The sequence below is a fragment of the Sturnus vulgaris genome, chromosome 7, assembly GCF_052056855.1.
Source record: "Sturnus vulgaris isolate bStuVul1 chromosome 7, bStuVul1.hap1, whole genome shotgun sequence".
NCBI classification, from domain to species: Eukaryota; Metazoa; Chordata; class Aves; order Passeriformes; family Sturnidae; genus Sturnus; species Sturnus vulgaris.
In genome coordinates, this window is record NC_142249.1 from 7,160,001 (window position 1) to 7,176,413 (window position 16,413).

The following is a 16,413-nucleotide window of genomic DNA, read 5'->3' on the forward strand; positions in this document are numbered from 1 at the left end:
ACCAGGTCAGGATCTGACCCCTGATCTAATAGAGAAAGAGGAGTAATATCTCCTCCTCTGGTACTGATTAACCTTGAAGCAAAGAAAACATAAGGTCCTTGGTAAAAAGCAAAGTTGCTTGTCTGAGTTTTGATAGCTCAGCTTAGGTCAGTTTAGTTCATGGACCATACTTCTCCCCAGTGTTTGCATCAGAACAGCTGATAAATGGCTCAGAAATGAAGAGGCTTTTGGGAACTCAGGAGATTTTTGACTATACAGTTACAGTAGGAAAGGTTTCTCTTTAAATTAATAGTTTCTGCTGAGTCTCTGACCCAGTGGTAGCAAGATGAGAGAGAAGTTAAAGTTGTTTTTAGTTCTTGAGGTTAAAAATAACCCTTAGGTTGTTTTTAATCATAATAAAAAAGAATTAGACTTCATCATTAGTTAATACAAGTGGCAATAAGGAGAAATAATATGTTTTCTATCAGTGCTGCTTTTGATATATATGCAGTCATTTGTAATCCTTTCCCGTACCACATTGATGAAGATGATTAAATTTCATTCTTGGGAAATAATTGCTCATCCAATTATACAGAGGTTCTTGCCATCCTTACTTCCTAAACCAGTTGCTTAGTTTCTGAAATATATTTTCAAAGAGAATGACCTAAGAATTATTTATGGTTTTAATACGACTACTCCTCCCTGTCCCAAAAAAAGACATAGTTTTAAACATTAAAAAAATTTAAGCCAAAATTTAAATTATGAGGAGATGACCCAAATATCGTTCACTGAAATGTAAGTTAGAGTAAAAAAAATGTGGTTTACTCATTCTCACTTCAAGATTTCAGTCAGTATAGCTATCCTGATAAAAGTGGATACTGTTCACTGATCTTATTTTATGAGGAAAAATTCAAATGTACCCCTGAAAGCAAAATGCATCAGTTGTACTTCAGTAAAAAGAGCGCTATGAAAAATGGTTGTTGGTTAAAAGCACTTGTGTCAAATTTTTAAAGGTATAGAGGTGGCTAAATGCCACTGTGAGCATGGTGGGGTTAATTCTTTCTTAAATAAGGGTCTGACAGTGTTGGTAGTGAATGGGAAGAGGAGGTTTAGTGGGAAGATGTCATTATATGAGTCACATCCTTGGCTTTCGGTTTTTTTTGTCCTTGTCAAGTACTGGTGTGCTTTTGTCAGCAATTACTTCTTCCTGGATTGGGAAAGTCCTTGTACTTGTAAGCAGGAGTTAGCATTCCTTTTAGAAAGACTCTGGGAAATGGAAAGCCTTTGGTAAACAGCAGTTTGTGTGCAGGGGGAGTACTTGGGACACTTCAGTGTCCACAGAAAGGGCTGGTGTGGATGTTAGTGGCACTGCCCATAGATCTGGTGAAAACTTCTAATGCTGGCAGAATGTGAGTCTGAAAGTGCTCTTCAGCCTCCTGAAACTCTGTTAACCTTATGCTGAAGGAGTAAAGAAAAACTGTTTGGCTCCTGGGCTGCCATTTCAGCAACATGAAGCCCTGCTAATGGAGCAGTAATGACTACAGTGATATAATGCCACCCCTGCCTGCTCTGGCCAAGCACCTCCCATCAGGAGATGATGAATCGGCCACCATCCAAAAGCACAGCCCTTATCTGGGATTTTTCTCGAGGGAGGTGCAGCAGAGTCTATTTTCCAGACTTTCTCCATTCATTCCCAGCTAGCCCTTTCCCTTTGCTCCCTGTGTTTGTCCCTAGATTTTATCTCTGCAGTAGGTCTGTGTCTGCTACAGCAATACAAGCTGGAATCTGCGCAGTAACCTGTACCAGGGCAGAACCAGACTGCACAGGAGGCCTTCTGTGGGTTTATTTTCACCACACACAGGTTGCTGTTACTGTTCTGTAAAATGTAGGTTTACCCTATTTCCCCATATACTTCTGGGTGTATCACAGATTATCCCAGACACAATAAGGAAATAAGAAGTAAAGGATTTCCCCCTCAGCATGGTGGTGTGCTTAAGTGGTTTCTGGTCACACTCCCTCACCCACAAAAGGGGGCTGGAGTCTGAATTCAGAGTGCAAGTACTCTTGCTACTGCTCTGCCTGCAAGTGTGTCTGGGAGGGAGTCACCTGCAAGACACGGGGCCATCAGGAGGGAGCTCCATCCTACTCCTCACCCTAAGGCTGGGGACAGAATATGTGATGGTCCTGAGTGTTATGGAGGGAAGAGAATCTTGTAGTGAAGAAAAAAAGCAAATGTGCAGCTAAGAGGCTACTTGATAGTAGAACTCATAATTTCACTTACAGTTTCACTTGGGAAAACAATTTCACCACTTCAGCCTCAATTTGTTTGACTGTTATGATTGTCTGATAAGTAGCCATTGGCCTGGTCAGATGGTTTAACATCAACCTAGATACTCAATTGACAATGTAATAAAGTCCAAAGATGTGCTGCAGTAGGAGAGCATAGCAAACAGCCTCTGAGGCTGAAAACATGTGCTTAAAAAACTTGTCATGGGGAACTGACAGCTGATGAGGGCCTTTCCTCTAAGCTTGATGTTCCCAGGAAGTAATCCTACGAGCTGTGGTTGTGTCCAGGATTTTGATCCACTTACAAGTTTAATCCATCCTCTCTGAGTTTAAATGCTTCATTATCTGTTAGAATATAATTAGAGGCTGCAAGTACAAGTCAGCATACACAGAGTTCCTTGGGAGTCCCTGAGCTCATTGAGATGAAGGCAGTTTGACTGATGGTGGTCAGCTGATATTGGGCCAGAAGCTAATAATAGAAAGCAGTGCTGCTTAGCTAGGTGAGAAAGTTAACTTGGGAAAAATTAAGCTGAAGGCTTTGGGATTTATGGTTGGAAATAAATTTCCCATTCTCATTTGTTTCCTAGTAAGAGAGCTTCAGAGGCAGTTGGTTTCTTTTATGGTTTTATAATTAAGATCTAGGGGCTTCCTGGCTTGGTCTGTGCTCACTGCAGTTGCTGCTGTCTGCAGTGGCAGCACTTGGAGTGTGGGAGGACATTTGTCAAGCCAAGTGCAGAGGTGGTAAGTGACAGTGACCTCCACCAGACACGTAGCAAGCAAATTAAAGCTGCATGTAGGGGACTGACACCCACATCTTTTATTTATGTCTGGCCTAATGAACTAAATGAATAAATCACTCAGATGTACTGCAGAAACAGCTTTTTCTAAATTGTACGCCTGTCTTACAGCAAAGACAAGCCCTCAGCTTGAGGATATCAATATCAAACTTATCTTCAGTTCAGAGGATTGAAGACAAATAAAATCATGTAGCTGACTAGAGAATTCTCTCTCCTGCTCAGCTGAAACCCCACAGAGATGTGGATAGGCCTGGATGCTTTCTTTGTTCCCTCAAGTATGGCTGGATGGGAAGTACACTGGAGATACAGCTAGCTAGTCAGGTGAAAAAGGTGAGAGAAGACTTTTCTTGGTTCCCACTGTTGGCTTTAGACATAGGGAGGTTCTAGGCTGAAGCTTTTGGTTCTTTGCTTGGCCCATAGAGGCATTCACAGAGCCCTTGAGGCTACAGACACACTCTGTGATGCACAATTTCTCACCTGACAGAGGTGCATCCTTGTAAGATCCTGCCTTATGTGACTGTGTGGGTGACTGGAGAAATATTTTTCAATATTTTTAATTCCTTGTACCCATCACGCTCCTGCCCAGCCCCGTGTTTGAGCCAGGTCTTCAGCAGACCATGTCAGCAGTTGGATGCAGACACTCCACAGTCATTCCACTGACTGCCTGGCTGCTTGGGAAATGCAACAGAGTTAATCCTGAACCTCAGTTGAAAGGGCAGGTTTAGGATCAAATGAAATCCTTTATGGCAGCAGTGAGACGTTTTTCCTCGTCCTCTTTTGCTGTCATTTCTGTACACATCCGCCTTTCCAGCTGGCATAAGGGGTGTGTTAGCACTGCCTGGCTCTGTGCTGCAGCTGCAGCTCAGACAGGTTTTCACTCCATCATGTCAGGGTGCAGGAGGTGGGGGGCAAGGGGTGACAGAGCTCCTGTGATTGTAGATTTCCTTTTGTGCATCCCCCCCTCCTTCCCACTCGTGCACACTGTGAGTGTGAGCAGAGACACTTAGCAGGGGGAACTGTCTGCCCATCAGTCCCAGGCACAGAAGCTCACTGTGATTGCAATTACAATTTCCAACTTGTCCAGAAATGCCAGAAATCCAGCTGTCCTTGAGAATGCTGCATGCCATGCACAGGCCCCGAGAGTGCTCAGCCTCTGCAGAAGCTGGAAATCTGATCTCTGATGAAGGTTAGCTGCTTTTAGCCATCTGAAGATTAACTGTTTCAAGGCTACATTTGTTTTATTTCCATCTTAAGCAATATTTTTTCTTTAAATGTTTGCTTCAGTTTTCAATTTTATTTTTTTTTTCAATTTTCCCCTCCATAGATGTGTGTATATGTGCAGGGGGGGTTAATTTTCCATGTGCAGGAACACGTGGCTGTGTGGTGAAAGTACATACACAGAAAAGATGAGGTACAAGCACAGACAGACAAGCCAGGCTGCTTGGAAACAATTCTGCTGGCAAAACACTCTAACTAACTGGAAAATGCTGTGAGGGGGAAAAAAAAGTGAGTTTGCCTACTGCTGGTGATGGGGGAAGGCTGAGCCTTGAAGTCCATGGGAGCTGTGAATTGGCCAGTGAATTCAGCAGGGCCAGGACCTCACCTCTAGAGTAATCCTTCCAAGAATTCTGCCACAGGTTTAAGGAAGAATGCCATGCCTTAGTGAGGCACTGACATTGTGAGCTACTCCTAAATGAGTCTGAAGTACATTGAGATGCTTTTTGTTATGGCAATTGCACAACTCCTTATTTCATGTTTGCAGTGCTTTATGATGTGGAAACCCTGCATAACGTTGGGTAAATCTGTGCATGGGAAGAAAATCAGGTGGGAGTGTTCATTTATTCACAGGGAAATATAGCTTTGGATTAACTGAAAGTATTAAAGAGTCTAATCAAATTTAATCATTACTTCTGGCGGTAAAGTGTGTACGTACAAAGGAAACATTTTGAACTGAGATCTTGTATTACACTCTGTTTCAATGTATAAGGTACCCCAATAACAGGGTTGATACTTGTCTCCTTGGTGTGTACTTTTGGGGTTGGTTACTGAAATATGAAGTGAGTTATTTGCTTGCCTGTATATGTAATCGTTGTGAAGGTCAGGATCCCAGAGTTGTCAGTGTTTTATCAGGATGCAGTAGGAGAGAGGTCTTTTGAAAAAGGGTTTAGAAATTGAACAGAAAGAATGATAATATTAAAAAAAAAAAAAAAGAGGCAGAGAGGTGGTGCTATGAGTATAAGTGGTAGACAATAGTTTACTTAGGGGGTTTAATCAGGAGCTCATGGGATTTGTATTTCCACCATGAGTTTTCTGTTGCACTCACTACCATGGAGGGCTCATCCTTGGCATTGTGCTATATGTTTCCATCCTTTACCATGGGTTAGAGCTGGGCCTGGGTCAGAATGCTGTCCTCCAGCTTCTTCTCTTCCCTGGACTTATGTGCAGGGATATTCCTCTCAGTGATGTGCTGCAGCTTTCTGGGGCTTTGGCATTTCACTGGCACAGAAGTCCACTGTGAAAGACCCAGGAACTGACAAGTGATGTTGTTTTGAGCTGCCTCTCAGAGGTGCAGCATCACCTTTGATCCCAGTAAGGTGATCACACCATGGTGGTGTTAGATGTTTTAAAGAAATAAAAATGTGAAGGCATGCAACAAGTAATAGATGGATTAATTACATGTAACCATGCTTCTGCTTTATAAAAGTAATGTCAAATAGAAATTGTGTTCGTTAGAAAGGCTGATGGTTGAACAGCTATGGGTACATTTTCCTGGTTTTTGTTAAATATCAGTCTCTTCACTGCTGATCTTGGCCATGGGATGCAGAATAGGTGCTGGCAGACAAAAGTCTCCACAGTGTGGATGGGGTTACTGCTTCGTAATCGGGCTGCCAGTGGACCCTGCTTCAGATCTGAGAGTCAGCTTTTCATGGCACATGCACACAGCTGCTCTGGATAAACACTAACTTTGACATAGTGGTAGTGCCTTGAGCTTCCAGGTTTCCTAATAGCTCACAGAATCACAGAATGAGCTGGGTTGGAAAAGACCTTTGAGATCATCAAGTCCAACCTATGACCAAACCCCACCTTATCAACTAAACCATGGCACTGAGTGCCAAGTCCAGTCTTTTTTAAACACCTCCAGGGACAGTGACTGCACCGCCTCCCTGGGCAGCCCATTCCAATGCCCAATCACTCTTTCTGTCAAGAATTTTTTCCTGATGTCCAGGCTAAACTTCCCTTGGCACAGCTTGAGACTGTGTCCTCTGGTTCTGTCAGTTGCTGCTTGGAGAAGAGACCAACCCCACCTGGCCACAGCCACCTTTCAGGGAGTTGTAGAGAGGGACAAGGTCACCCCTGAGTCTCCTTTTCTCCAGGCTAAACAACCCCAGCTCCCTCAGTCATTCCTCACAGGCTTTGTGTTCCAAGCCCCTCCCCAGCCTTGTTGCCTCCTCTGGCCATGCTCAAGTGTCTCAAGGTCCTTCCTAAACAGAGGGGACAGAACTGGACACAGCACTCAAGGTGTGGCCTCAGCAGTGCTGAGCACAGGGGAAGAATGACCCTCCTGCTCCTGCTGGCCACACCATTCCTGATCCAGGCCAGGGCCCATTGGCCTTCTTGGCCACCAGGGCACACTGCTGGCTCATGTGCAGTCGGCTGGTGACCAGCACCCCCAGGTCCCTTCCTGCCTGGGCACTGTCCAGCCACACCATCCCCAGCCTGTAACACATCAGGGGGTTATGGAGGCCAAAATGCAGGACCCAGCACTTGGATTCATTAAACTTCATTTTATTGGACTCTGCCCATCCATCCAACCATTCCAGGTCTCTCTGCAGAGCCCTCCTACCTTCCAGCAGATCAACACATGCTCCCAGCTTAGTGTTGTCTGTAACTTCACTAATGAAAGACTCCATACCCTCATCCATGACATCAATAAAAACATTGAACAGGACTGGTCCCAGCACTGATCCCTGGGGGACACCACTATTTCTTCCTGTGCCTGAAGTTTCCCTGGCAGTATCACTTAGAAAGAGCCTTTTTCACTTTTTTTTTCCCCCCAGACAGCTGCAAAGCTGTTGAAAAGCAGATTCACCCCAGTTAGCCTTGTCAAAGATTGTTGTCGGAAATGCTAGGAAAATATGTTTGGGTTTTGATTTGTAGAGTCCTAGTAGCTGGATAGTTCCTTTGGAAATGCAGGATCTGTGATAACAGGCCGTCTTATGAGCATAATTAATTATCTTGAGATTGTGGTAATTCACAAGAGGATGAAAGCATGGCATAAATTATTATTTCACCCTCTTTGTAGCGTCTTCAAACTAGATCACTTATAAAGTAGGCATTCCCTCCTGCAGTACTTCAAGTTTGAATGGTGTTTGTCTACAACATTCTGCTTGGCTTCTGTCATTCAGAGAGATTTTTCCTTTTCAAGAACATCCACACAGGCAGAAATAGAAACTATGAAATCCAGTTGTATTTATGGATTTGATTTAGGTGTTTGTGTTGGTAGCAGGCAGGCACTCATTGAAACATGTTTGGTTTGGGAGTTGTTTGTTTTGCCCTGACAGATGCCAGGACCTGAGCATGGCCATGCATTAAAGATCTGATCTGTTTGTTCTGGGGCTTATTGCAGATGTCAACATTTTATCAACATGAAAAAAGAGTCATTATTATTATAATGTTACATATGTCTGGATGTATTACTCTGACAGTAGGGTGCCCAAATCTTGCAGAAATCCTGGGGGGAATTTAGCTGAATTTAGTGCCAATGAACATAAATACTTTAGAGCTGACCAGGTGTTAGCAACCCCAACCACACCCACACCTGCATGAGGTGTGGGCAGCCCCTCCCCTGCTGTCCCCACCCTCCCCTTTACCCTTTGAGGGCCATGGCCTCTTTAAAGAATCTTTTTAAAGAGGTTTTAATCTTATCTTCAGGAGAGGAGTAGGTCAGCAGGCTGGTAGAAGAAAGTAGGGAAGAAAAGGTGTGAGGCAGAGCAATGTCCATGTGACACAGGGAGCATGAGGCAGCTTTTTGAGGACTTCATGGCTCACTGATGCCAGCTTAGTCAGGAGAATAAAAATCTAGCAGTGAGCCAAACAGTCCAATGAAACTTTTCATGTTCAAATAGCATCCCTTTGCAGTATCCGGGTCCTGAGTGTGAGGTTCTTGTGCAGCTGAATACAGATGAGGGAAAGAGGGAGATGAGTTTGATTTGAATTCTCCGTTGTGAGAAATTAAATACCAGGCAAAATGTATCTTTGATTAAAACAATTCCCACTGTTGATTATACACTTGATGAAATTAGGTGTTAATCTGATGCTATCCCTTTAAATTGATGTGAGTGTGTGATTATAAAGTCAAGCTTTTCAGCGATACCAGAAAATATCAAAGCAATGCCTGAAGACTCTTCAGAAAGGAGTTAAACTTCATAGATTTCTTTTTCCCATTCTAGAGACCTTGCTGTCACTCATCCTAAATCCAAAATCTAAGCAATAACTCCCTCCTTTGGAAAGGTATGTGCAGCCAAGGCTGACAATGCATAGAAGCTGGTCAGTGGTAATGTCTATTTACCCTCCTGTTTGAGCATCACTGAAATAATGGCTTTGTTAGACTGCATGGTTACAACTTAAAATATTTTTGCTGGTTGCATCAAAATGGTAAGAAACAAATCACTTTGGACAGACTGTTCTGAAATAATGATGCGTGTCACAGGCTGTAAATAAAACATTTGTCACAATGACAAGATATTTTTACTGTTAAACCACCTGATCTCCAAGGGGGGAATCCCCAGAATGAAGTCCACTGTTAACTTGTGCTGAAAACTTTCAATGGGAATAATTTTGGTTGCTGAGGTCCTTGGCTATTATGCATAAAAGTGAAATGAAAATGGGCTTGATTTTGTTTCTCATCAAAGGATCATTTTTTCAGGGCAAGATTCACAGAAATGCTGGTGGGAGCTGTCCCTGATCAGATATTTGATGGAAAATCTACACTTGTTTTGTTGTGCCTGTTGCTTTAGAACTGAAGTTCCTCCTCTGCTAACTCAGGCTCTGATGAATTGGGAGACTTAATTGGCACAAAGCAGGGAGAAGGAACAAGCATGTGGTGTGGGATTCCACAAAATATATCTCCTACACGTTCAAGCATTTCAGCATTAATTCTCAGCACCTGAGCCCCGTTGGTGTCAGCACAGTGGTCCATTCCTTCAGTGTTTGCAGGATATGGATCACACTACTGCTTTTCTTCATAATTTATTTTATGCTGCTCCAAAATATACACAGTGAGCCAGAATTGCTTCTGTAAGTGCATGAAGGAGTCTATTCCTGCATGACTAGGACCTGCTGTTTCTGTGAGGTGGGCAGGAAGGTTTAACCCAGCAGTCTGCAAGTCTGACCTTCAAGAGGGAGAGTTTTCATATCCCTGATTTGTGCTAGTTTTGAGTGTTTGGAGGAAAGTGGGGCATCTCTCTAATGCATTTGAATCACATGGGGCAATGGCTGGCTTTTGAATTCAGTGTCAAGAACACAGGCAGTGCCTGTGAGGAGTCAGTCAGACTGGCACACTGTGCTGAGCAAGTGCTGTGACAGGCAGGGCAGTCTCAGAGGGTTTGCCTGCTCTGAGAGATGCAGCACATTTAAAGACACATCACACCTCCAGAAAAGGCTCTCAGCAGTGAGAGAGCAGCCACAGACCAGCTCTGATCGTGGGCAGTGTTGTGCCATGCCTGGCTCCACACCAGGCTGCAGGACACTGACCTGGGGCCACCTTCTCCTGGTGGCACCGGCTGTATAAAAGTCAAGTGAGTGGCACTTGTCTGATGCTGTTTCCATCACATTTGTGCATGAACAGACCATAGGGTGTGGTCCCTGAAGTGAAATTTTATTCTTAGTTTTAATCCTAGAGTAGTGGCACACCTGACAGATGGATTTCCAGATCTTTCTGAGCTGCTAAGTTAGTGTCACCATTTAATGGTGCAGCACAGTTGAACTCCAGTCTAAGTGTGCACTGACTCCACTGATTATCTGAACCTCTGTTTAAGGTCCTCATTGAACACTGAAGTCAAAAAAGCTCAAATCTTTTATATCCAAAAGATTTGAAGTCCAAAACCTCCCCTTCAAAACCTGTAGCCTCCTTAATCTTAGGAGTTTGTTCTGGCTCTGAGGAAATCCATGCAAACAAGACTGAGAGTGTGACCTTCTCTGTTTGGTTACACAGAGAGGCTCCTTGATGAGGCTTCCTGAAGCAAAACAGGCATGCGGGGAGTTTCAAGGAGATGGTGGTTAGTGCAAAAACTCTGGCTAACAGCTCGTTAAACTCCTTAATGACAGGGCTTTTGAACTTCTAGTTATTTCCTGCTGTGCCAGCCAAATTCAGCATTTCCCTGTAGAAAAAGCAATTGGCTGGGTGAGTGTGAATACAGGATCTGGACCTGGATATGCACTGCTGTGTTTCCATGCAACAACCTCTGAACCTCTGATGCTTCTGTAAGCATTCCTTATGCTTTATTCCTTATTCCTTTATGCTTGGAGCATGGATGTGGATATATAGAAAGATTATTGATTTTTTAAATGCCTCTGTTCATTTGCTTCTGAGTCCTGCTTCTCCAGAGAGAAGTTGAGAGAATGTTGTGCACAACCTAGGAGTGGCCAGTGTGTTTCTCAGACCTGTTTCCTCGGGAATACTGGCACAAGCCAGGCTTGGGTGTGTAAATCACAGGAGCTGAGTTTAATGGAGCAATAATATAACCACGCTGAGAAGGGACAGAAGAGAGGAATGATTAATGTGACATGACTTCTTTATACACAATAGCATGTCTGAGAAGGGCAGGACTGAGCTGAACAGGGAAGGCTCAAGTGAAGTCACCTGTGGTGAGGCTGGGGGGACACAACCATGCCTTGCCAAGCTGCCTGCAGGCTTAGCTGCCTTCTCAAAAACCTAAACAATGTGTGAGATCTAGCAGCCAAACAAAAGGCTTAGAGATCTGTTAAATGCTGGACTGTGATTGCATCTGCCCTGCAGCAGGTCAGACGTGCATTCCAGACAGGTGTTTGTCCCAGCCACTAGAAGAATTGTAAAATTAACGTAAAAAGCAGTGTATTCAGTGTAGTATCTCTCCTGTTAGCTCAGCTGTGCTTTCTGAAAAATGCACAGCGATGAAGTCGGCTTTTAAGTACATTTATTTTCTTGACAATTATTAGGAAAAGCATCTGAGTTGTTCTTTTCTAGCATCTTTTGTTTTGCTTTATTTGAGGGCATTTTATGGCAAGAATATTTAGAAGCAGAAAGTTAGGAAATCAGATTTTTCAGACTTTGTGCTTACTTAACTCTTTATCAGGTGAATGTCTTCATCTGGGTTAAGAGGAGCAGTAAAATTTACTCTGGGCCTGCCAAATTGTGGAAGCAGATCTGTGAAACTTCCCTTGAGCAGGGAGCATGAGTGTGTGGAGCACTGGGAGGGGACAGTGGCTGCCTGTGGGTGAGTGTCCCCCAGTGCTCTGTGGATGTACTGACAAATGAGGGCATGAGCTGAAGAGAGTTGTCCCCCTGGGCCTCTCTGGGTGGAAATCAATTTTCAACATGGACCTAAGCATGGCAGAGTATGGCATTATCTTGCTGCTGCTGGCACATGCACCTTGCTGAGTCCACTGGGTTACAAACCTCATGGTCAGAGAAACAAAACCAATATCAAAGGCTGTTCTTCAGGAGCCACCATGCTGGATATTATTTATGTTCTGTTTGCAGCTGTAATTGTTAGCAAGGGGGAAGTTAAATACCATCTTATAAGATGGGCTGTAGGTGTACTCAGAGCACTCTTCTCACAGTCTTAAGAACTGGGGGGGTTTTTACCCATCCTGGAAGGCTCAAATGAAAATTGTGCTTTAGCTGGATTTTGAGTTACTTTTCAGAAACAGCAGCCAAATTAAAGATACGTCAAACATGACTGCACAGTATAGATAGATCAGGAAACAATTTTAGATGAGATTTCCAAATTGCAATTGCACCTCCTCAGACCCCTTTTGACATAGCTCTGCTGACAGAAACCAGTAATAGAAACCTCTGTCTAGAATTTCTGCAGACAGAAACCAGTGATTGCTCACTGGGACCTGCAAACTCAACCTTCTTTGGGCTGCTGTCTGTGCACACAGCAGTCACACAGATAAGTGTGAACCATTAAAATAACATTTCTGTCATTGTTTAATGTTACTGTTTAATACAGGCTTGTGTGTATAAATCACAGGAGTTGAGCTTAATGGAGCAATAATGTAACTACACTGAGAAGGGGCAGAAGGGAGGAATGATGGACGTGGATTTTTTTCAGGGGAGAAAAGCAAAGTGATCTGGGGCACTGTTTCCACTTGTGCTCCAGGCTTCCTACGTGACTTTGGACCCTTTTGGTACCTCAGTTTCCTCTCCATTAAATTAGCATTTCAAACTCATTCCTGTAATTGTGCCAACCGAGTGTAGAGACAGGAGCTGCAGACACACAGCTACCAGAAGGTCCAGAAAATTGCAGAGGCTGCTTGTGAAAGATGCCAGTGCCACCAGCCGAGTTTGTGAGTTGAGGTGCCCTAGCTGCTGAAAATGTTTCAGACAATTCCATTGGGAGCCAGGCTGCTGAGTGTCAAAGTGCCACAAAGATTACAGCTCTAGGGTCTTTCATGTCCAAACAGGTTTGAAACTGGAGGCTTGTATTCTTTATTTGTTGAACAGATTCTTAAAGTGCTGCTAAGTCATAATGTTTGTGTTGTTGTTGTTTGTCTGTTTTGTCTAATTAGGCTCTAGCAGAACAATTGCAATCTCTTTTACTTTGTGTTTGTGCTGTGCTGGATACACATAGCCCTGATTTTAGTTCTTATGTAGATGGAAGTTCAATAAAAATAACAATAGTTTTACTAATGAGGATAACTGTGTGAAGCCAGGATTCATGCTAAATTAGTATCAGTGGCTTAGATCTATAATGAAGATTTCCTTGCTCTGTGTGTGTGTTTTAATTCATTACCGAGAAGTCCATAATATTTTATCAACAAACATTTTTACTTTTTTTCCATATTTTATCAACAAACATTTTAACTTTTTTTTCTGAAACTCTTGCCCAAAACTATTGGAAAAGCATATGCTTTCCTGTACCATCAGAGTAAGACAAATAGCACAGCTTGCTTTTATTATTGTACAGAAGTTTTCCTTTGGATACAGATTTGGCAATGGAAAGTAGCTGGAGACTAATGGACAGACTAAAGCTTCAAAGCTTTCTGTGTGGGCCTTTGGAAGACAAAAGAAAAAAAATATCTCTGTTCTAATCAGTCCAGATGATAAAGAAAAGTACTCCAGCTCCAAGCTCATGGGGAACCTCTTACCTTTACTCAAAGGCAGAGTGGGCAGCAAGTGCTGTCCCTGTATTCATCTGCAAGAGAAAAATGAATGGAAAAATGGGAAAAAGGAGGCAGAGTAATTTTGTACTCTGGAAACTGAATAATTCACCTGTCTACAGGTATTTATTCTGGTGGCCTTTTGGGATATTTTCAAGTCACTGCAGAAGAAAGGCTAAAATTGTTTCAAGGAGTCCTCATACTTAAGTGAGTGGGAACTATGTGAATTTGAATGTGAGCAAAACTGGTTAAATTCAGATTCCTTTTCTAATTTTTTGCATAGGAATCTTTCTCAGATCTGCTCCTCCATTAATTATCCCATCAAATAGCCCCTATTTATTCATTTATTTATTTCTTCACATACATTGAGGAAGAAAAGGGAAGGAGTCACTCCCCCCCAGTGAGGACCATCTGCTCTTTTCTTATTGGGAGGGAAAAAACCCTACAATTAGTGTCTTGTTCATCTTTTTGTTTTAATGAAAAAAAAAATAGGGGTAAAGAAAGTAAAAGAACTATTATGCAAATATCTGCAATTTGGTTTCAAATATTCTTTGTACTGTGATGAGCAATTTCCTTTAATACAAACTCAGCCTACTTGCCAGAACCTTTTTTGTTTTCTTTTGCCTTAATATAGGGAAGGGAAAAAACCCCCAAACTTCTATGTTCTTCTAGTAGCAAATTTGTCTCATCCTTTCTTTTCCTTTCTTTCTTTTTTTGGCACCATTACAGCTATTATTCTGTAAGTTGTCAGATGTCATATTGGGGAATTTTTTGAGGAAAAAAAAAAAGAACACAGCCAAAATAGCCTTACAAAACCACAATTTCATCTCACTTTTCATTGTTCCATTGCCATGATGAAGTGGTCTTAAATGGAGGACTCAGTGAATGAGAGGGAAGAGCTTTCTCCTTGCTGCATTTGAATGCTTGTGCTGGCAGCATTACCTCTGGGAACAGTTATGTAGGGTTTTATTAAGGAACTCCTGTGCTACTGGTCAGGGGTGTGAACTTTAGGATCAAATAGGATAGCCAAGATTAAACCTTCTGGTCCTTGGTCCTGGACCTGAAACCTGGCATGGTACCTGAAAACTTCTTATGGTCTGTTCAAGGGAAATAAAGCCTTTTCCGTGAGAAAAGCTAAAGTGTGGAAAAACCAAAATGAACTCATCCAAGATCTGTTGGGAGAGGTCATGGAAGAATCAGATGCTGAGCTGAGTGGCTCAGATTTAGAAAGCAAACTTGGGGTAAAAAAACTTCATTACCTGGGGCTGTAATTGGAAGGCTAAGTCCCAGTATTCAAATGGACCAAACTCAACAAAGGGTGAAAAGCTGTGACCCGTCATCCATTCTTTGGGTGTAGCCCCTAGGTGGGATTCATCTGCCCTAAATGTACCTGAAGGCCCTTCAGTAAATATAACCACTATTTTTACCCTAAATTTTGTCTGGCCTCTGTTTTTAGGTAGTCCCAAAAAGGCATCAAAACAAGACCAAGGAGACTTTAAGTGAAGTGTGTCACACCTACATCTTTGTTTCTGTGGCTGCAATGGGACAGGGGATGTGGGGCAGTGCAGAATTTTAGATTAGTGCAGACTCTGGTTTTTTTGGGACTCAGAACATCAATGGCATTATGTCAGACTGCATGTTCCCTAGGAATGCCTAGCACTGGCTAGACAGGAATTCATGGTGCTCAGGGGACACTGATCCCCTTCAGTCACTTCTGTGCACGCTGGGGTAATGTTGGGGTGACTTTTGTTGTTGCAGGAAGCTCTCATCATGGCCAGCATGGACCACCCACACCTGGTGAGACTCCTGGGCGTCTGCTTGAGCCCCACCATCCAGCTGGTCACTCAGCTGATGCCTCATGGCTGCCTCCTGGATTATGTCCATGAACATAAGGATAATATTGGCTCCCAGCTCCTGCTGAACTGGTGTGTCCAAATAGCTAAGGTATGTGGTTCGTGTTGGGGTATTTTAATCATTTCTTATCGTTTTCATAACTAACTTTAAAGCATGACTTTTTTGTTTGTGTTGGGGTTTTTTTTCAGGCCAGTTTTTGTTTCCAAGAAGGTTGGGTAATTCTTGGAATGCACACTATTTTGGCTGCTTTACATAGATGACTTTTTTTTATAGATGACTTCTCAATATGTGAACCAAAGTGTTTTTCTGGACTGTCTTTCCAACTCAGTGTTAATGAGGGGTGGGGGTTGTTTTTTGGGGTGAGGGAAGAAGCCCCCGTGTGAAATCTGGGGCTGGACACAGGGTGAGTTTTCAGCCTCTTCTGTTGCTCACTGTATTATATATATATTCATTATAATATATATATACTGATTTTCAGCCCTTCTGGGTCTACATTGCCAGATATGTTATCAATTACCCTCACACTGCCAGGAAGATAAGCATGTCACTTCATAAACATGTCACTCCTCAGGTGGCTCCTCCTGCTATGTTTGGGTCACAAACTATCCTTGGCACAATATTTTACAGCTGGTTTTAGGTATGTTTAGGTGTTCAGTGTTGTACTAAGAACAAGTACTCAGTACTAAGAAAATTATTGGCAAAAAATAACAGGATTTTGCAGTGTAAAATGCCATAACTTACCCATTTTAAAGAGGCTTTTGAACAGCTAGGATTGTTTACAATGATGTTACTGCAAGTAGCAATTTGGAGCCTGCCTTTTGCATTGAGTTATTTGGAAGTTGTTTAAAGTTTTAGATTATTTTGGAGAAAATGCTTGTTATAAGCACGTGCCCACAGAGTACTATCTTACATTAAATCTGCAGCCTTAAGTGAATTTCCTACATCTATTACAAAATCTTAATTAAAGTTGCAATGGTAATCTTTTCACACTGAAGAGAAACCTGGAAATTCAGCAATTGTTTTGCTGGACCCAATATTAAGTAAACATTTGTCTCTTTTAAAAACTTAAACACAAAAAAAGAGTTCTTACAAAAGTAAGAAAACGTAGAAATTCAGATAGCCCTGTGTTGTT

The 16,413-nt window shown here is 42.6% G+C and overlaps 1 protein-coding gene across 3 annotated transcripts in view; it reads left to right on the forward strand.

Annotated features, from left to right (window-relative positions):
• Window positions 1-16,413, forward strand: part of ERBB4 (erb-b2 receptor tyrosine kinase 4) — a 548,792-nt gene that overhangs the window by 446,986 nt on the left and 85,393 nt on the right. For all 3 annotated transcript variants that reach the window (XM_088167659.1, XM_088167658.1, XM_088167657.1), the window contains one exon: window positions 15,186-15,371. In XM_088167659.1, the coding sequence (XP_088023785.1) occupies window positions 15,186-15,371 (186 nt within the window). The remainder of the gene's footprint in view (window positions 1-15,185; window positions 15,372-16,413) is intronic.